General features: G+C 34.3%; 1 protein-coding gene across 6 annotated transcripts in view; it reads right to left on the reverse strand.

Annotated features, from left to right (window-relative positions):
- JMJD1C (jumonji domain containing 1C) overlaps positions 1-21771 on the reverse strand; it is a 254632-nt gene that overhangs the window by 66742 nt on the left and 166119 nt on the right. For 5 of the 6 annotated variants that reach the window (XM_033130717.1, XM_033130712.1, XM_033130713.1 and 2 more), the window contains exon 3: positions 11991-12104. The exons of the other annotated variant lie outside the window; for it this stretch is intronic. Coding sequence is in view for 4 of the 5 variants with exons in the window: in XM_033130712.1 (XP_032986603.1) it covers positions 11991-12104 (114 nt within the window). In the remaining variant the exon portion in view is untranslated. The remainder of the gene's footprint in view (positions 1-11990; positions 12105-21771) is intronic. 6 annotated transcript variants of the gene reach the window in all.

Genomic DNA, 21771 nt, shown 5'->3' on the forward strand with positions numbered 1-21771 from the left:
ACATTTTAATCAGCACACTTTGAGTAAAGCAGATTACACTCCTCCATGTGCCCCGCCCTCATCCAATCAGTTCAAGGACTTAAAAAATAGGAACGAGGCCCGCCAAAGAGGAAAGAATTCTGCCTTCAGACAGCCTTCATACTCTTGCCAGAATTTCCAGACTGCTGTCCTGCCCTGTGGATTTCACATTTCCAGCCCCCCAAATTGCGTGAGTCAATTCTTTAAAACTCCCCCATCACCACCACCACTCCCTTTCTCTCAACACAAATGCATGTGCACACATACACACACACACCTTATTGGTTTTGTTTCTCTGGAGAATCCTAATACGGTATGCTATTTAGAAACACTATTAGCTTTCCTTATCACTTCCCCATCTTCTAAACCCTTGTCTTCCGAGAAAAAATAAAACCAAGAAAAAGAAATGGGCAAATATTTGGCATTACTGCATCAGTTGATTTTAAAGTACAGAACACTATGAACATACCTCTATTTTAAAACTTTCAGCATGTTGCTGTAATTACATAAATGTAATTACATTTCTCCCCGATCAGAAAGAGAATTAAGTATTTTTAACTGTCTTTACATTCCCAATATCTAGCAAAGTGATTGGCACATAGCAATAAATAAATGACTATATGCTATAGTTCAACAATCACTGGATCTTTTTTCCTTGAATCTTAAAAACATACTTTCTCTAAAAGGCAGGTCTGTGCCTATTAATTTACATGACAGGAGTTACACTCCGAAGACTAATCAGGTGCTTCAGAAAATTTTAACAGTTAAGCAGAATAGTATACTTTAATATAATTTATCTTTTAGGTTAACAATCATTTGGACAAATTATGCAGTTGTAGAAAAGTGAAATAAAGTGTAGTGCCAGTATAAGGACAGACATATAGAACAACGGACTAGAGCCCAGAAATAAATTCTAGAATAAATGGACAACTGATTTTAACAAGGTTGCCAAGACTATTCAGTGGGGGAAAAGAAAGTTCTTTTCAACAAATGGTGTTAGAAACTTGGATATCCACATTAAAAGTAATTAACTTGGACCCTTATCTTATACCGTATTAAACAATTAATAAAAAATAAAACTTTTAGAGGAAAAATTTCAAGCTATGACACCAAAAGCACAGGCAACAAAATAAAAAATAGGTAAACTGGACTTCAAAATTAAAAACTTCATACACCAGGGGTGGCTGGTTAGCTCAGTTGGACAGAACATGGTGCTAATAACACCAAGATTGCCAGTCGATCCCTGCATGAGCCACTGTGAGCTGCGCCCTCCTTAAAAAACAAGTAAACAAACAAAAAAACCTTCATGTATCAAAAACAAACAAAAAAACCTATTGAGAGAAAAGAACCCAAAGAATGGGGAAAATATTTGCAAAGTCTTTATCTGATAAGAGATTGACAAACTCAACAACAAAAAACAAACAACTCAACTCAAAAATGGGTAAAGAACTCCACACCTATTTAGGACATCTATTATTTAGAAAATAGAAAATAACAAGTATTCTCATGGATATGGAGAAATTGGAACCTTGTTGGGTGGGATTGTAAAATGGTGCAGACACTGCAGAAAAGAGTTGGGCTGTTCTTCAAAAAGTAAAACAAATTCCATTATGCTCCAGCAATTCCATTCTCAGGTATATATATACCCATAAGAAATGAAAGGCAAAGACTAGAATTAGCAAAGAATAGATCAAGAAAGTAGAACAGAGGTTACCAGGGACTGGTGAGAGGAACGTGAGAAATGGGGAGTTACTGTTTATTGAATAGAGTTTCTCTTTGGGATGATGAAAAAAACTTCTAAAAATGGTTAGTTGTGATGGCTATACAACACTGTGAATGTAAATGTACTTAATACCACAGTATTGATACTTAAATGGGTAAAATGGTGTAGTTTTACTGTCTGCTTCTTAACAAATGTCTATTTACTCCCTAATCAAGAGGACAAGGAGGCTGAGGTCACTCAGGTGGATGACCCAATTAAAAATGGTTAGAAAGCTCCTTCTCATTACCATTCCACATGCACAGGAAGGGTCTATAGTTAGGGTTTATTCAAGGTATCAATCAACACACATTCTGCTTATTTGTTTGATTTCATATACTTAATCAGCCCTGCTGTCCTAGTGGCTTAGCTAATTTATATTCATTCCCAGACTATTTCAGAGTCACCTATTCTAAAAATAGAGGAGCATCCTCTTTGTATCTCTCCCACAACCAGGGTGGACTCTTTATATCAACCTGGTATCTGCCACTTTGCCTTTATTTACATTTCTAGTTTTCTATGTGTTTCCCCCATTAGATCATATGCTCTATAAAGGCAAGGTTATTTGTATTCCTGAATATAACATAGCAAGCCCTCAAATAATTGAACAAAGAGCCCTCAGTTGTTATTTATTGATGAAGGACTAATGCTATTTTTGCCTTTAGTTTGAAGCCTAAGAAAACTTGGATTTCAGAGACAATCCTTTTCGCAAGAGACTGAAAGGACTTCATCATTTTAAAGTAATTATTTTTCAATTTTAACTTTGAGCAAATCCAGGTCTTCAAGATATCTATATGCACTACAGAAAAAACTAGGCAGTTGACAAAATAGGGAGAGGGCAAAACATCTTCATGTGTGTGGATTCTCTGCCTAGAGAACAAATGAGTCTGAAAATGATGCACAGATCTGGAGTATAGCTTGAAGCTAGTGTCTAGGGAAATTGTGCAGGAATTTAAATTAAGGAAAAATTTAACTTTATATTTAGGAAAGATAATTCTGAGAAAAATAAACTGCCAAACAAAAGAATGATGTGCAAATAAGAGACACTTCCCATTTGATGGATCGCAAAGATAAGGTGCTACAGTAGAAATAATATCTTGGAATCTAAAGTTTTCCTTACAACCTTCCATTCTCCTATACTGTCTACCTCTGCCTTTACTAGGAAACACAAATATTAGATCTAAAAGGTAATGGGGGCAGGGCCAGGTGGGCGAATCAACAGTGACACATGAAAGTCACATGGAAACTATTATTATGAGAAGCAAAACTTATGAGTAAGCAGAAGAAACCTGTCTGCAGAAAGGAGATTGAGGAAGGGGGTAAGAAGGAATATGTGACTTGAGTTCCTGACTATCTAGTTCCTAATTCCATTCCGATTAAGGTTCAGCTGTACTTTCCTGATATGTACGTACATGACACTGACTGTCAAATCTTTTTTAATATCCCATACCCCTTTTGTATTTAACCTAATTTAAGAGTTTCTATTTCTGCTACCTATTCATTTGTAAATTAGACTTCTCAAAGACTTGTGTGGATTAAGTAAGTTAATATACTCTACAAGCATTACACAAAATTAAGATAATAATACAACTTGTGGGGTGGCCGGTTGGCTCAGTTGTTTAGAGCCCAGTGCTCATAACACCAAGGTCACCGGTTTGATTCCCACATGGGCCAGTGAGCTGCACCCTCCACAACTAGACTGAAAACAATGACTTGACTTGGAGCTGATGTGTCCTGGAAAAACTGTTCCCCAACATTCCCCAATTAAAAAAAAAAATACAATCTGTTTTCCTTATAAGGCTAACATAAGAATTAACTAAAATAATGCACATGGAAATTGTTAAACTTTACAAGTGTAAAATATTAACACATTGAGAAATAAAATGTTAACTTTGAGATTTAATAATATGGCTGTGCTTTAGTAAAAATTTCCCATTGGGCAAAAGGAATAAATAATAACCTATTCTGACTGGCAGAAACTAGAAAATCTTTCTCAATGGTAACTAGTGATGGTTTAGAATATTTGGAATCTGATGTCTACAAGCATAATTTCACATATTTAAATTCATAACAGCAGGCACAAAAAATTAAATAGACTGGCAGATTTTTCAGCATATGATCACAGCAGATTTGGGACCAGGAGAAAACTATTGCAGACAGTGACTTATAAATGTTTTTAATCTGAATATTGCAGAACAGCTCATACTTGGGCCAAATTTTAGTCAAAATAACTTGTCCCTGGACTCCATGGATACATTTTCAACACACAAGGTTTTGCAACCAATTTTTACAAATGAAGAACTCCTTTTTTTAATGGCAGCAGACATGCATTTGGATAAATCAACATACCTGATTTATGGGACCTTAATAAGCATGTTTCATAACTAATTTTGAAATTATGGCAATATAAAATCAGGTTAGGTGGGAGGTACTTAAACAGAATGCAAGGCAAAATTACTGAATATTACAACTTGATGTATCAACTTTAAATTTAAAAAAAAAAGCCTACTTAAATAAGGAAGTACAATGACTGTTTTAGCTACTGCTTCCCCTTTTCTTACAGCCCATCCTAATTTTTAGGCTTTAGCTTGGCTCCACTAGTGCAAGCTGTCACTTTTGACTAGAAATGGAATAAAGCCAAGTACTACACAATAGCTGCTTCCTGCTCTGGCCTCATCTCCTATGCCAATGCCTGCGCACAGATGCTGATCCTACCACGCCAATAATCTACCAGCAGTCAGTTCACAGCTATGGCTATGATTCTGTATTTTTTACACTCTTGGCGTATATCCCACAACCTCACAGTTCTCATTTTTAATGACTTTATGGCAATAAGGCATCTCTAAATTTTAATCAAATGTTAATATAAAGGCAAAATAAAATAGAAGAGGGAGATGCATGTAAAAACCCAGGGACTAATTGAGAACGTGCTCAACCTCTGTCAAAATATAATACAGGAGCCAGCCCGGTGGCTCAGGCAGTTAGAGCTCCGTGCTCCTAACTCCGAAGGCTGCCGGTTCGATTCCCACATGGGCCAGTGGGCTCTCAACCACAAGGTTGCCAGTTTAATTCCTCGAGTCCCGCAAGGGATGGTGGGCTCTGCCCCCTGCAACTAAGATTGAACACGGCACCTTGAGCTGAGCTGCCACTGAGCTCCCGGATGGCTCGCTTTGAGCGCGTCCTCTCAACCACAGGTTGTTGCTTCGACTCCCACAAGGGATGGTGGGCTGCGCCCCCTGCAACTAGCAATGGCAACTGGACCTGGAGCTGAGCTGCGCCCTCCACAACTAAGACTGAAAGGACAACAACTTGAAGCTGAACGGCACCCTTCACAGCTAAGATTGAAAGGACAACAGCTTGACTTGGAAAAAAAAATAAAGTCCTGTTCCCCTTCCCCAATAAAAAATATTAAAATAATAATAATAATAATACAGAAACAGAGAAAAACACAGAATAGAAAGCTCTCATTAAGTACTATTAATACAAACAATCCTGTTATTCCAATTTTGCATAATTATGATTTGCACCTGGCACTACCTAACTCAACAGTTCTCTCTTTTGATACAAATGTAGATTTAGGTTGAATGTCTTTTATCATTGAGAATAAAATAATCAGAGATTAACTTGATTAGATTAACATTGGCCAGAAATGGTTTTTCCACCTTGAGCAAGTTCACAGAATTCTGGCTCTAAGTGCTGGGAAGGAACTTCAAAGGTCATTTAGTCCACCTCTTATTCAATACTTAGAGGACTCCCAAACCTGTAGCACTCATCCACATGGCCTCTGCCCAAAGCCAAACAAAGAAAAACAATTCTGTAACTTGCTGAATATTACTTACACTTTTTGAAATAAAAATAACTATTAGCAGCAAACAACGGAGCTTCTGACTTTCACTGTGGGGAAAAAAGGTGTTTGTGGACAGTAATACCACAATAGGGTTCTGCATCTTTTCTAGTATCATTTTCTTAAAATAATAGTTTAAGAAGCCACCACGGAATCTTATCTAAATATAATTCTTAAAAAGGAAAAGAAGAAACACTACTACGAAGACATGTTCTGTTTTACATAGACTATAGCTTGTACCGACAGTGATCAAGTTTATCTAGCACCAGCTGCAGAAAGAATGGTAGGAGTTCCAAAGACAAATAAGACTGTTAAAAGGTGCAGGTGGTAGCAGAAAAATGTCCAAATGGTTGAGTATAGTAGAAAGAGTTTAAATATCCACCAAAAAAGTTTAAGATACCATCACAAAAAGGAAAATTTAGAACAATGTCTAAATAGCTACCTTCTATTGAACAGTTTTCTATGTAGTGATAAGCTCTTTAATATTTCATTTTATTTATTCTTCTTAACAATTCTGAGGTAGATAGTACTGTTATAGATGAGGAGACCATTTATTTAGAATTTATTTAGAATGCTTTATGCTTTCCCAATGTCACACTGCAAATAAATATCAAAGCTTGGATTTGAAACCATCTTTTCACGAATGGACTTCAAAATTCATTTTCTTAAAAATATGCTAGACTGATTCTTCAGGAGAAAAGACTAGTGAAGACCCAATCAATTAGCTGCTTCTGATCTATTACACTAATCAGATGCCACTGTTGTGTATTTTGATTACTCTCTTACTTCAAAACAGGTAATGATTCCTATGTCCTTTAAGATAAAAGCTCCTTAGTAATTATACTTAATAATCAATGCTTTTCCTCTTTTATGTGACTCCACAATAGTTATTTACCTAGTATGATGTCTACTATTCAAAATCAAACTCTCTTCCCTAGCTAGGTTGATATTCTACTGTCCCCTAAATCTACCTCCTCTCCTCACAGATCATGCTGTCCTTCCTGCCAAACGTCTGCCTTAGTCTCTGTATCTTTCACTTTCATCTCCATTCAAATGAATCCCATTCAAGTTCTACCTCCTTCATTGAGACTTCTTTAACCATCCTCTCTACCGACTTCTTTCTTTGTATTCCTGAAGTTGTTACTATTTTTTGACTCCTTAAATAAAGATATTTCAAGGAAACTGATTTTTTATGTAAATTCTTGTCGTGGATTATAAACTCCTTTAAAAAAGGGACTCACTTAAACTTTTATCAACTTTTAAAAACCATTAAGTACCTAGCAGGATGCTGTGATTGGGGAAACCACAGAATTTAAATAACTGTTGAATGAAGTCAGTTGGGATGTTTCCAAGGCCAGATATTAAAAAAATTTAAGGGTAAGTCAAAGGAAAGTAGAGTCTAAGCATAAAATTTCCATTTAAAGTCTCCTTTCTGGGGAAGAATCAAATGAGTCAACAGTCAGTGGAACACTAAGCTCTAGCCTGTTACAGCTCTGGGCCTGTTTCTCCTATCACAACCACAATTGCAAATGCTCTCATTTTCGGGGGTGTGGGTGCGTTCCAGTCCCATATCCTAACAGGAGATGTGCTTCCAGTGTTTCTTATAAATTCCTATAAAACCTCTTTGAATATCAAGTTTAATCACTGCAAAAACAAAACCAAGAAACCCAACTTTTATCTTTTGAAAAATAGCAACAGTTTGCTGGGCAGTTTCAGGAAGTCAATTTTTTTCTTTTAGTAAAATTAATGGGGGGAGCAGTAATTTGATACCAGGAAGAAAACAAATCTGAAAGGAATTCTGGGACAGAAACATATACATAACTATACTAATAAATCCTGGACCAGGTCAAATTCCCGTATCCTCTCTAGGATTGTTAGTTTAAAAATACTCTAAAGTGATATATCTGTTACTACAAACTAAAGTAAGAATGAAGAAAAAGTCTCTTCTCTATCCACCAAAACAATACTAACAGGAAGTTCTCTTTATTTCCTTCTGTAAATATTAACCCATATTATCATAGTACCCAGAGGAATAAATCTTTGCTTATAAACCAAATTACTACCAATTATTATTTAAACTTTCATCAGTGGTCACTGATGTCAAATATGTAATTCAACAAAATATAACATTTGGCTAGTAACAACCAACCAGTCAATTGTTTACCTGGCTGACTGAGGGCAAAATTTCACCTCACTCACATTATCTCATCTTGGTTGTGAAGCAATTCCAAACTCCATAGGAAAGTAACAAAAGTTTGGAAGAAAAAAATACCTATCTTTGGTACACACTCCACTCCCTAAACTACTGGTAACTGATCCTATGCAATCAATTGAGCTATCTTTAGTAAACCAGATGTGCTGAGCAACTACTATCTTTGGGATATTCTGAAACCACAGCCAATAATTTACATAATCAGAGATGGAAAAATTGGGGATCTAAAAGGACTCCAACTGGGAGAAGAATTTTGTTACTGAAGGACTACAGAAAGATATACAGATCTGACAGTCCGGACACATCCATTAACTAAATAATGTAAGACTTCTCTGTTCAACTCTAAGTAATACTTAGTCCAGGTACTAAGAAAATACTCAGATTGCTCCACCCTGAGTATTTTCCTTCAACCAGGAATTCACAGCACAATAGTATTATATTGAGTCTTTAGTAAAGTAGTTCAATGTCTATATTCTATGATGATAAACACTACGGTATTAAGTCTTATCTCTAAACTTTTATCAGTTTATTATGACCCCAACTTCAAACAGGATCATTTCCTCAGTCCTGGGGTGATTCTACCTTATTCTAGGGAAAATGTTTCACTATCATGAATTTTTAAAATAAGTAAGATAAATATAAAGTATAATTTTGAACTTGCCCATTCTGCTTCAAATCTCTAATGGTTTTAAACCAGTGCCCTTTGTATAATTCCGTTATTACCTTTAAAAGCAAAGAGGATTATGACCCCTGGAAAACACTGGACTAATAATAAGGCAGACCAAGCCAGATGAACTGATATTAGTCATGTACAATTTTCAGGTAAAAAATAATTTCTTCTATATCCTCTATGAAGTCACCAACCTGAAAACTGCCAGTGTGTATGGCCTGAAACCAACTATAGGACAAGATGATTTCAAATTCATACTAATAGTTCAATGTTCGTATTTCATTATCAAACTGTCTTTTATAGAATTAGGTCAAAACATTTTAATGGAAATATTTTTTAAACTTCTGTAATCACCCTCCAAAGTAAAGCAACAATACTAAAGAAATAATAACTCAGATAACAAAAAACAAACCCAAAACGATAAAAAACATCTCTAAGAATCAATTATTTGTTTTTTTCCTTCTTCTTGCCAGCCAGCTGAAAGACAGTAGAATCTGCAGAGTTCCCTCCTACTTCCTCTCTCTTTTCCCTTCCCCTTTACTTCAAAGAAAGTTAACAGCACCCAGGCAAGATCAGGAAATCTAAAAGGAGGAAGCAGAAACCATTTGTGTGCATAAGGGTGGAAAAAATAGAATATCATGGTATGCTGCTTCAGTTACCTAATTAATATACATCCATTATATTGCCTATAAGATGTAGGTTTGATTTCTCTGTTCATTCAACTGTCTTTCCAAAATTTTGAAAACTATATAATCTGTGGTGGTTGCACTTGCACCGCAATCCCCCAACTACACGTCAACTAAAAAACTGACTAGATCAACTAACTTAATAATACATCTGATATTCAATGCATTGAAATCATTCAGAGATAATTGTAGGATTCAAAACAGTGACCTAAACGTGAAAAGATCTGTATTAATCTTCATCATGTTTCCTAACCATTACCTTACAATATATATCATTCTGATGTATTAAAAAAATAGGGCTGTGCAACTATATAGGAAATGAAAGGGAGCACATTACTACAGAATAAAAACGCTGAGAACTCAAGGAGAAAGATGATGGATAGGAATCCTCAGTACAAAAACATTTAATTAGATTCACAGCCAAGCATCATTTGTGGGAATTTTGAAAACAAAACTTAAATGTACTCATTACTTTATACACAAAAGCCATTTCCAAAGAAGACTTCCCCCCATCACACTTAAGAAGTCTATAAAGGATAATTAGCACCCAGATTCTTAAGAAATTGCCTTATGAAATTGAAAGAAGTGAGAGAAAACAGGGAGACCATTTAAAAAACTTGTTCAATTTTCCCCAAATTGTTTGACTTACATAGGGTTATCCTAAGGTTAAGATACGTCAAGGCACAATTTACAAAATCTATGCCAGTAACAGCTGCCATGTTTAAGATGCCAAGGAATGTAATGTACTGTTTGGACAACTGGTTAAAGAAGAACATTCTGGGATAAAGCCACTCTAATTACATGAACTCTAAAATTGTTTCCTTTACCTAGAATGTGTCTATATTTAACAAATTTATTTAAATAAATAAATTTGAAAAACTAGACTGAGCCATCTTAGGTCTCTGGAGTAAATTTTCATTCAAAACGTTACAGTAGGAGTCTGTCATTTACATATATTTAAAAATCTTCTTTCAGTAAAACTAAATATAAAAATTAAAGTACACCAAAAAAAAGCTCTATTGCAAACCATATTTCTAAAACTTAGCAAGAAATTTTAAGGTACTCTGGATCCTAAATCAAGTGCTCTTAAGTGTAATTCTTTCTGATTTCTTAGAACTGCAAATTTCTATTATTTGTGAAATGCAAATGGTTAAAATGCCAAGTGAATCACTTTACCTCTGGAAGGTAGAGTATATCCTTGTGGGACAGAGGTTGGTTTACCTATACCAGCAGAGTAACAAGTAAATTACTAATAAAGATACTCATTCACCAAATCAAATAAGACTTTAGCTCTTGTTCCTTTAATAAAATTATAGAAGTATTAAAATCTAAAAGTTTAAAAATGTAAAAAAAAAAAACCCCTACGTTAGCAAATTTCAATCATTATAATTTTAATAAACATGCTATAGAATATTAGGCCACCTGGCAAAAGTTTATTTTTAAAAGTATTTTCTACATAATAATTTTACCTCTCTAAATCAAATCCAAGCTGAAAATTCTAGAGTGCTTGCTAATCAGAAGCCATGCATTTAAAACATTAAGTGCTGGGAGGTGCCTTTGATTTTAGCTAGACATACCTAGTCTAATTTCTACTAAAAGACTGTTAGAAATGAAACAAATTATAGTAAGGCATATATCCTAAGCTAAATGGCATTCACAAATTAAAAACAAAACAAAATAAAACCCAAGGGAAGAGCTCTAACATCTCCACCATTAAACTGGGATTTGCAATGAATTTTTAGCAATGAACAAAGAGCAAAAGCAAACAGTACAAAAACGAGGCCACTTAATGAAATAAGAAAAATAATATGAAAAGACAAAAGCACATGTATGTAGACTTCAAAATAGGAAGTAACATTTAACTGAGGGGACTATCTCCTTTTGGTAGATCTAATAGAAGAGGCAAACAACTAATTCCCTAAGTATTATTAACCACAGACAACAAATCACTGCTCATTAACTCAAGCTCATGTTCTTTCCATAGAAACGATTCCTCCACATTTTATTTTTGAAAAACACTAACTATTCCGAAATGAAACAGTGTCAGCTCCATTTAAAAAATGTCAAACTAGTTCACTGATCCTCTCAATGCAATTACTATTAATTATTTTAAACATTTAAGTAAAAAGAGCTATAAAATCTATAGATTTAATTCAATCCAAAATCCAAATATAAAAAGAAAACAACCATCTGTGCATTTTCACTTCTACCTTAAAAAATTAACTGATAGAACTTTACTAGAAATTTAAAAAAACATTTAGCTTAATACTTTTGATATATTTCTTCACATGAATTTAAATCTGAAAGCCTACCAGAAAACGTTTTTCCAATTAAATGTATTTATGTTTTAATTGCAACAACTAGGAACTGAAATTTAGAAACTGAACTATTCAATTAATGACAATCTAAATGAATATGCTCACTTAAAAATAAAATGAACTGATATGCATGCATATAGTAAATACTAACCTCATTACATTAATTCACCCAATTCTTAACCTTAGAGCTGGAGATAAAGATAATTTACATTAATATCTAACCAGTCTAACAATGAACATTATTTAGAATGGCAGGGGCTTTATTTTGCTCACTTTGTGCATTCCCAGTGACAGAATGCTGCCTGGCTTATGTATTTGTTGATTGAATAAATTAATAATTTACCCTATAATCAAAATGTATTGAATGCATTGGGTTCCTTGCACACCTATATGTTAGCTGGAATTGAGTATTTAAAAAAATACTGGAATATCAGTGAAGTTTAATAAATAGTTTACTTTTAAAAGCAACCTAAAATTTCTTACCTGGTAGGGCTGAAAGGCACTATCTTCAGTTAAAAAATCCAGTTGTTTATCTACAAGGAATTCTACTGCAGTGATTGAACTGGGTATACTTTTTTCAACCAGGGGTTTGAAAGTCTGGTAAGAGAAAAAAAAAAATTCTAACGGTTATTTTCTGGGTTTTATCCTCTAAACTTGAAGAGGTATATATAAATACAATGTGTTACTGTCATTATCATAATGATTTTAAGATACCAATTAATATTAGTTGTCATATAATCTAGGGTAAGCTTTTACCCATAGATTGTCTTTATTAAAAAGGAATGAAATAGATTTATGAAGGATGATATGAAAATTCCAATGTATTAAGTCCTCGTTTATTTTAAAAAAGAGAGAGTCAAATATACACGTGTATAAAAATTTGTTAAGGAAGGAGAACTGACTCTGGGTGGTGAACACACAATGTAATTTGTGGATGATGTGATGCAGAGTTGCGCACCTGAAGTCTATGTAATTTTACTGACAGTTGTCACCCCAATAAATTTAAAAAAAAAAAAATTTGTTAAGATTTACAAAGGAGATATTGCTTTTGATAAAGTAAACTGGGTAGGATAACATTTATTTCAACTGTTTTTTAAAAAAAATTGTAAGCATTATTCTGTTAACGATTTACATGTGTAGTTTTTTTCTAGCTCATTCACATCAAGGATTTTAAATGATCAGGATGCATCTGGCCTTTAACTCCGCCCCGTGTACTACCCACCCCCACCCTTGCCCCTGCCTCAAGCACAAATAAAAATCCAGCTGCTCCAATGTGAGCTGCATGGGGGAGGGGAGCAGGAAAAGAAGGAGGTTAAGTATTACACAAAACCCACCTTTGAGTATGTCTTTCCAGATCTCCACTACTTAAAAAAGGGGGGGCAGGGGTAGATGTTCATTTGATTATTTTAAAGATTCACCTTTTACATAAAGGATTTTATTCATACCGTGAGGTAGGGGAAGGAGTGAGGGAGGCAGGAGAGTAAGAGGAAGGAAATAAAGGTATTATGTATGCATATTTTTAATGACTGTCACAGTTTCAAAGCAGAAGCAGCTTCAGTAAAAACCAAATGTCATATTCATGGTACTGTTCTAAAACTTACAAAGAAAACTAAATTCCACCATCTTAAAAAACAGTGGCTTTACTATATAAAAGAATCTAAGTTTAGAAAATGGAATTAACAAGCAACTCAGTTTCTAAATTACTTATATCACATGGAGAAATCTTTTTTGCTACAAGGCAACTTGTGTGACCCTTTGGCTGTAAACCAAAGCTTTTGGCACAGACAGTAAAAATCCCCAGGAGATCCAAAAGCCATTGTGTTTCCCCCTTTTCTTACTATGTCTTAAATCTAACATCTTGCTAATCACAATAAACACACTGAGGAAAAACTTTTCAAGATCTTTAGTTCAGAGTGGGTCTTGAGTTAATTTCTATATTTATGAAATTCCTTTTAAAGCTTTGAATTTGATTCACTGAGGAGTCTGTAACAAATATGTAAGCTAAAAATATAATAAGCACTTTACCCATTTAAGCATGCTTTATTCTACACTATCCATACTGTAAACTTATAAATAAGTAATATCTCTTTCCTAAATTAAAACATAAAAAAAATTCTTACATTCCCACTTACTTCCAGTATTTATAATTAGAAAATCGAATCAGTTATGACCCTCCTTCCCATATCCTAGGACTAACCTTTCAAGTTTACTATCACATATGATTCAGAATAATTTTTTTGGGGGGGGGTTGAAATTACATTTTCAAAACAGACATTCCCCGATGATTCAGCCAGCTCTTGCTACTGTTGCCATCTAACATTTTCATTTACCAAGACTAAATTCCTAAAATTATTTCAAAAAACCCTATTCATAATTTTACCTAGGAAGTGACTAAAGTTTGTAAGTAACCCAAGAGCATTTATTTTATTAAGACTAAAATGTCTACCAGTATGTGATCAACTGACATGAAATACATAACATTTTCATTTTATATCTTTGTTTAAAAGAAACTAGAAAACACTAGTACCTTCTAGAGAACTTTTAATCCTTGAGCTTTTATCAAATGCTCTTATTTCTTTTCAAACACTACCACGTCAGGTCAACTCTTGAAGGTTAACAAAAAGGTCCACAAAAGGTATTATCTGAATGACTAAAGATACAATTCAATTAAGCAGGATTTGTGGAGGGGGAGAAAAAAAGTAAACTTCTCCATCTGAGTGCCTTTCTTACGCAAATAATACAGGTGGTTTGCATTTCCTATGAGACCTAGTCATTTTATAATATGAAAAACATTCTTGTGAAGAGAATCTCTCAGAATTCTGCTTTTTAAGGTACATCAGAGTTCTAAGGGTAAATTTCAATAGGCCATCTTATAATTTAAATTACTGAGTTAGGAAAAAAAAGGGTTAGTTTCTAGGCTAAAATATAAAAGAATTTCTCAATTTAGCTACCAGAAATGTTAAAGACTAGTTTTATAATGTTCTATTTCTGATACATGAATACTTACAATCACGTACAAATGGAGGTCAAAAATATGCCATGTTTCTTAAATAGCAAATAGGGCCACGACTTGCAAATTTTAAATGTGCAATTATATTTAAATTATAAATGTGTTCCCAACAAGGGCTGATATTTTATAGTTCTTGTTAAAGAAATATTTCAATATATATTAAATGAGCAACCCTGAAAATGTGTGACTTTTCTTACTTTTTATGGTAAAATTAAAGACAATATATAAAACTACGTAGTTAAAATACATACTGTTTTTTTCAAGTGGCAGATCAACGATGTAACTTATTAATTTTTGTATCCAAGTAAAACACATTTCAAAAACATTAGCTTAAAACTAAAACAAATATTTAAATAAAAGTGAATGGACCCTACGGATATTATGATGAATCTGTAGTAAATATTTCATGGGTCTAGGTGCACTGGAATGTAAAGAAACTAGAACTCATGCATAGCTAAGTAATTCAAGACTCTAAAGATACATCATTCTATGAGGAACTTCCACAGCCTAAGGGGAAGCAATGAGCTATCAGAAAGTCACAGTAAAATATAGCCCTAATCACAAAAAGACTATTATTCCAATGGTGAAAAAAGCCTTTGAAAATACAAATGAATGTTATTAACTTAAAATTGAATACTCATAGTTGAAACAACACTTTTTCAATTTTATTAATTAATTAAGAGTTCTTTGAAGGCCCTTTGTCTGTGCTAGCCATACTTTATAAATAGTCTAAATCCAAAATAAATAACTTAGTTGAGAGCCTGCCTTTCTAGTAGGGCCTACCACGCTATAGGAAGAATGCTTAGAACAACTGTATCCTGTTTGGGGCTCCATGCTGCACCACATTCCATTCACATGAGGAAGAGGCGAACAGATGAGCCCTCCTTGAAAAAACATTTTTAAAATAAATCAGCTACAGCTCTCAAACATAACTCAGCTGCTCAAACAAACCATGTTAATAAAGCTCACCATTTAACATTTAACTGGAAAATCATAGAGTTATGTCTGTATAGTCTGAGTTTCTAACAATCTCCGGCTAACATTTAACAATTTCTTTTCCAAGTAAAAAAAAAAATCAGGCTCATTAACTACTAGAATCTGATACAAATCTCTCTAAAGGAAAATACTGAGGCAGAAAACAATCTAAGCAATATTTTAGAAGTCAAGGTTTAGTCTACAAAAAAAAAAAAAAAAAATGACTGGAGTGACTTGAACGAACAAAGTCCAAATTCCCACCCAAGCAGGTCTATTGAAAAACACGATACTGTTAGAAAACAAGTTGGGGGTGGGGACGGGAATATACCACACAAAAAACCTCAGAAAAAAATTCCCCCCCACTCACTTAAAACATTATATTCCAAAAACTCTAATCTGAAACATTTCTACTGTAATACTTTAAACAATTAAAACTCTAGTTTTTAAATTAATTTTTAATGTTATGAAATTACTTAAATAAATCTTTCTAAACAAATGAAATAGTTGAAAATTCTTAAAAGTAAGAACACTAAGGCTAGGTCTATAAAAGGCAGTGACCTTAATTCCTACGACTGAGAAGCAAAACCAAATATAAATTAAGACAAAAGAAAAAGGAAGCAGAAAAATACAAACCGTACTTTGTTCTTGAGAATTTTAAAGTATCTTTAAATCTCAGAAATCCATGACCGGGCTTTAAAGGTCAAGAAGTATAGCTGACATTTCCATTTTGTTCTCGAGCACTATTTTTTATCTAACCTAAATACTGTTTTAGTCTTCAAAAATCACAGGCAAATGGCTCTCAAACCAAGCATTTCTGAGATCACTTGCAGCGTCGTCATTGTATAGGAAGAAAAGCCAAGACCACAGAACGAAGCAGAAGCTGTAACCTAACAAGTCTCCGATGAGCAAATGACGATTTTCTGTCCGCTCTGGCTCAACCCCGGCAGTGATGAGGATTACAACTCGCTCTTTGTCATCAGCAGTGTGGTGTTAACGACTAAGAAATCCTGCAGCTGAAGCACTACTGCATCCTCTGATCTGGGTCAGGATAATTTCTCCCGAGGTCGCTTACATAACCAGTAAGATACTCCAAATAGAGAGAACAGCCATCCATCAGCTAGAGAAAGCCTTTCCCACTGTACTCTGCGTGGAAACACACTGCAGTCGCTTCCAACAGTGCAGACACCCAAATGAGAACGACTACTTGGCTTAGGGCACACTGAGAGAAGGGAAGAGGCGGTGCTCTGTAAACTGTAACTAATCCCCGTCACAGGTGCTGATGGAGTCACTTCCAGCACGAGTCACATTACTGGTGATTACTCATTTGGCTGCGGCCATAGAGACTGGCTCATAATTTTAACAACAGACAAAGACAGACTAGTGGCGAGACTGAGAGCTCAAGTTTACTGTCTCCTTCATAAAGCAAATGCAAATACAAAGTTTCTGCTTTCCAGATATACCAAGGTGAGAAAGTGTAGAAAACAAACAATATACAAATATCTCTCAAGTTGGCAAAAATGAAGCATGACTTTAAACCATCAAAAATACGTCCAAGTAATGGATTTTTCAGTATAACCATTTCTCCTTAAAAATATTCTGATATAAACAACCTCAGGGGAAAAAAAAAGTTTAAAACAGTTTTGTGAGTAACAGTCTAAGCGAAATCAAATGACATAACCAACAACCTCAGAGGTACTATACTCAAAAGAAAAACAAACTGGTAATATTAATTTTGGCACTTTAAAAATACTGAAACATTTTCATTCTTTATAAAAATAATTTAATGTATAGTTCAGTTATAAAAACATACCACTTATAAACAAATTTTCCTGATGTGTTATCTAATATGTGCTCTTAACTTCTTTCTAAACTGTTATATTTTATATAACAGTAATACTGTCCAGTGTGGTAGCCACTAGCGACACAAGGCTATTGAGTTGCACTGTGATTAATCTAAATTGAGATGTGTTCTATATAACACACACGCTGAATATGAAAAAAAGAATGTCATACGTTCCAGTGCAAGAAAACATTCACCTATTTTTTAATGATGTATGTGAATGGTCTTTTATTATAAATTTGGCCCAATGTCGTTATCTCAGTTAAAATAAATCTAAAGATTCGCATTGATTTTTTTATACCACATATACAACCAATTCATCAAATCATGTTGAGAAAAACTTCCAGTCACCAGCCAATGCGCTGTCCCGATACCTATTCCAGATGTTTCAGTTTCATTTCAAAGAATCAGGTTAACTTGAAAAGAAGATATTTTCAATTTAGTATATAACAGACTTTGCAGTGATAAAAATCTCAATCAATCCTTTTTTTGTTTTAAAAACAAAAAAGGTATGGGTAATGATTAGCCTACAAATGTTAGTAACATGTAACTTTAGAACACTGATGGTGCTAAAATACAGAACTTTAGAACAAAGTATTTTTCAAATAATGAGTCAAGTAAAGGTTAAATTATACACAACAACCCAGTAAGTCATTCATAATTAAATCACTAGACATGACTATAAAACATATATGGAAATGAAAGAATTCATAATGTCATGTAACAAAACAAAAAACAAACAAAAAAAAACTAGATAAATACGGCAGCCTTATTCTGTGCTCCCAACAACAAAGAACCATCAAATGCTTGATGGAGGTTATTATATTATAACTAGCAAATTTAAATAGATTTCATACTATATTCCTACAATTTTACTGTACATTAGAGAATGAGTAATATTTCACAAGATTCATCTCATAATCTCACATAAATTCAGTTTTGATTATATATGATATAAATTTAAAAACAGCTGTTTTTGTTCAAGTACTATCAGTCCCCTACAGAATCAAATAACACACAGAACTACACTTAGCTAACAATCTAATTCCCACAGTATTTATATATTCCTAGTGACATAGAATGCAATTTTTATAAAATCAAAATAAACATCAATACTGAGAAACTATGCATTCAAATTTCATACTAACCATGGTTAAATTAAAATGAGATACTTCTCCATTACTATAAACAAATACCATACAGTCAATTTTTAAAGAAAATGAGGGTGCAATTCTTAAAGAAAATGAGGGTGTAATTATTTGAAAACCACAAACATCTTTTTAAGTTGAACTTGACATACTTTTATAAATATATGAATGTGAGTTTGTCCTTGTATTCTCATAAATTTCAACACAAACAAAAATAGTGAATTAATAGATAGAGAACCCACTTGGTAGCAAGCATTCAGTTGCTCAACTTTTACATCTTAATTCTCTCCTGTTCCTTACAACTCTTTAGGATTGGGAGATACCACCTTTCCAACAATGAAAAGCACCAATTTGAGGAGAATAGCTTTTCTGTCCTTTTAATTGGTGGTTCTTATGGTTTATATGTACCCTTAAGGAAGGAAGTTGAAGAGTTACTGTTAATTTTTCTTTTCTTTTGGCTGGGGGAAGGGGGACAGAAAGTCTTTTCTGGCAGCTAAACCAGGCTAGAGGAAGAGGAAACTACTCCAGTTACTGCACAGAAATACACATCTCTGACTTCCTTCCTTTTTAGCTGGTTTCTAGGTTACAAGCTGAATAAATCAACAGAGGTGAGAGAGTAAATAGAGGCTAAATAGGAAGGCAACATTGTATGACTCTGAAGAAAATCTGTTCCTTCCAATAATGTAAGAACCTTATACACACAATTAAGAGTAAAATAAATGAGCATTTTGGTTTAATTTATCTTGGGCCATGAAAAAAATTAATTCCTCATCTTTACAGATACAGAAGCCTAAACAAACAAGTGGTTTTCTCCAAACATATAAACTTTACAAAAAATGAAAAACCTCTAAGTTCAATGGCCTACCATTGTAAATATTTTTTAGACATAAGGGTAGGAAAAGAAAATGAACAATAGTAATAAAGAGGATTTAAACTTAATATGGCCTTATAGGAACGCTAACTAGATTCAGAAAAATATTTTTAACATACTCTATTGTCCTAAAAATCTATGAAAATATATAATCAAACGTGTAAGTCCTGTATCATGGTAATATTCAAATAATTAACTTCACAATGAATCCATGAAGATTTTCCAGGCATAAACACTGTTTTCCACTAGTCTGGTACAAAAATAATTGCGGTTTTTGCAATTATTTTTAACCTTTTAAATCGCAATTACTTTTGCACCAACCAAGTACCTTCCCCAGACTATGAATTCTACAAAAATTTCCACATGATATGAACCTGATATTACTGATGTTTAAAACTCTGTCACTCCCTAAAGTATGCAACACATTCATTCAACCAATATGTATGGGATGTCTTTTATGTGCAAAGCACTGAGCTTGGCCCTAGAGGCACAAAGGTGAAGAAAAGACAACCAAATTCCTACCCTAGCACACTTTGCAGACTTTGAGAAGGAAACAGACATTAATAGAAAAATCATAGAAATAAAAAATTACAACTCTGTTAAGTACTCAATAATTGGACAATTAGTGCTTCTTTCCCTTTCTTCACTACATCCTTGATAATTGCTCCAGTCATCATAGGAGGGGAGTGGAAATTAATGTGACCATTTTTTAACTTTGCAGATAACATGTCATTGATTTTAATGACATATATTTTAGAAAGGAAAAAAACCTCCCCCAAATCACTGTTGAGAATACAAAAACACTCTACGCAAATAGTCTCTGAATTTTTCAGTCGCATTATGGCTGAATTCAGTGTCCTTTATTTTTTTCATTCTAGACTTTCTGAATACTAATAAGACACATATTCTTACTCTAGAATACTTCCGTGAGTTTGTTATCTCTATGACTCTTTCAGAATCTCCCTGATTAGTCCCCTTTCCTCCCAATATTATGAGGTTTCAGTTACTTTTCTTTCTGTACAACTTTGCAGATTTGTGCCATTAAGATCATCAGTTTTGGGGGCGGATGGGTGGCTCAGTGGGTTAGAGCTCTGGGCAACGGGGCTGCCGGTTCGGTTGGATTCCCACATGGGCCAGCGAGCTGCGCCCTCCACAACTAGAATGAAGTCAATGAGCTGCCGCTCACCTCCAGGGTGGCCAGATGGCTCAGGTGGTTGGAGCGCGGGCTCTCAACCACAAGGTTGCAGGTTCAACTCCTCGACTCCTGCAAGGGATGGTGGGCTGCGCCCCCTGCAACTAAGACAGAACACAGTACCTTGAGCTGAGCTGCAGCTGAGCTCCCGGATGGCTCAGTTGGTTGCCGGTTGGACTCCCCCAAGGGATGGTGGGCTGCGCCCCCTGCAACTAACAATGGCAACTGGACCTGGAGCTGAGCTGTGCGCCCTCCACAACTGAGACTGAAAGGACAACAACTTGATTTGGAAAAGCCCTGGAAGTACACACTGTTCCCCAATAAAAGTCCTGTTCCCTTTCCCCAATAAAATCTTAAAAAAAAAAAGATAAATCAATTTTTCTTTCCACAAATAATACACAACTATATTTTTAGACCCAAAATTTCACCTTCTTCTAAACCTGTATTTTATATTGTCACAAGGACATAGTCATATTTATATATCCTGGTCACCACATAAAGCCAGATATGACTAGAATAAAATGCTTAACCTACTTTCCTAAGTTATTTATACTTCTTTCAAAATCACTATAAGTACTATCACTACTTCAGAAGCAGGTGCCTCAGAATTCATTAATACAGTAACCATGCTTGATGATTTATTTTGTTTCCCTTGTTCATATATAATATTCTGAATACATGATAGTTTTCCTTTAAATTTGTCAATAACATGTATTTTTCTACAAATTATTCCATAACTATAACGTGACTTTGATAAAAATTCCAGTAAGATTTTAGAAGTAGACAAATCAATTTGATGGAAAAGCAAATATAATCAGGAACGCTCTAGGAAGGAAAGAAGGAAGAGAGGAAGGAAGGGAGGAAAGATGGGAGCTAGGGAAGAAGAAAAAAGCAACAATAGGGAACTAGCCCTAACAAATACTACAACATATTCCAATGCTCCAATTACTACAACAGTGTGAAATTGGGTTATGAATTAACAGTCATCAATGGACAGTTTAGAAAGTTCCAAGATAGCATCACATGAGCATGGGAATTTAGTGTAACATAACAGTAGATTTTCAAATCAGAGGGTGGGGACAAGAAGAGAAAACTGAATAAAAGAAAAACTGTTGTAATAAAAATGGAACTTTAGGGATTAATAGTCTCATTTTTACAGATGAAGATATGGACACTCAGAGAGATCGTGATTTTTCTTGTCAATAACTTTGTATAAGCCCTGATACTA

Source organism: Rhinolophus ferrumequinum, chromosome 16 (assembly GCF_004115265.2).
Source record: "Rhinolophus ferrumequinum isolate MPI-CBG mRhiFer1 chromosome 16, mRhiFer1_v1.p, whole genome shotgun sequence".
NCBI lineage: Eukaryota > Metazoa > Chordata > Mammalia > Chiroptera > Rhinolophidae > Rhinolophus > Rhinolophus ferrumequinum.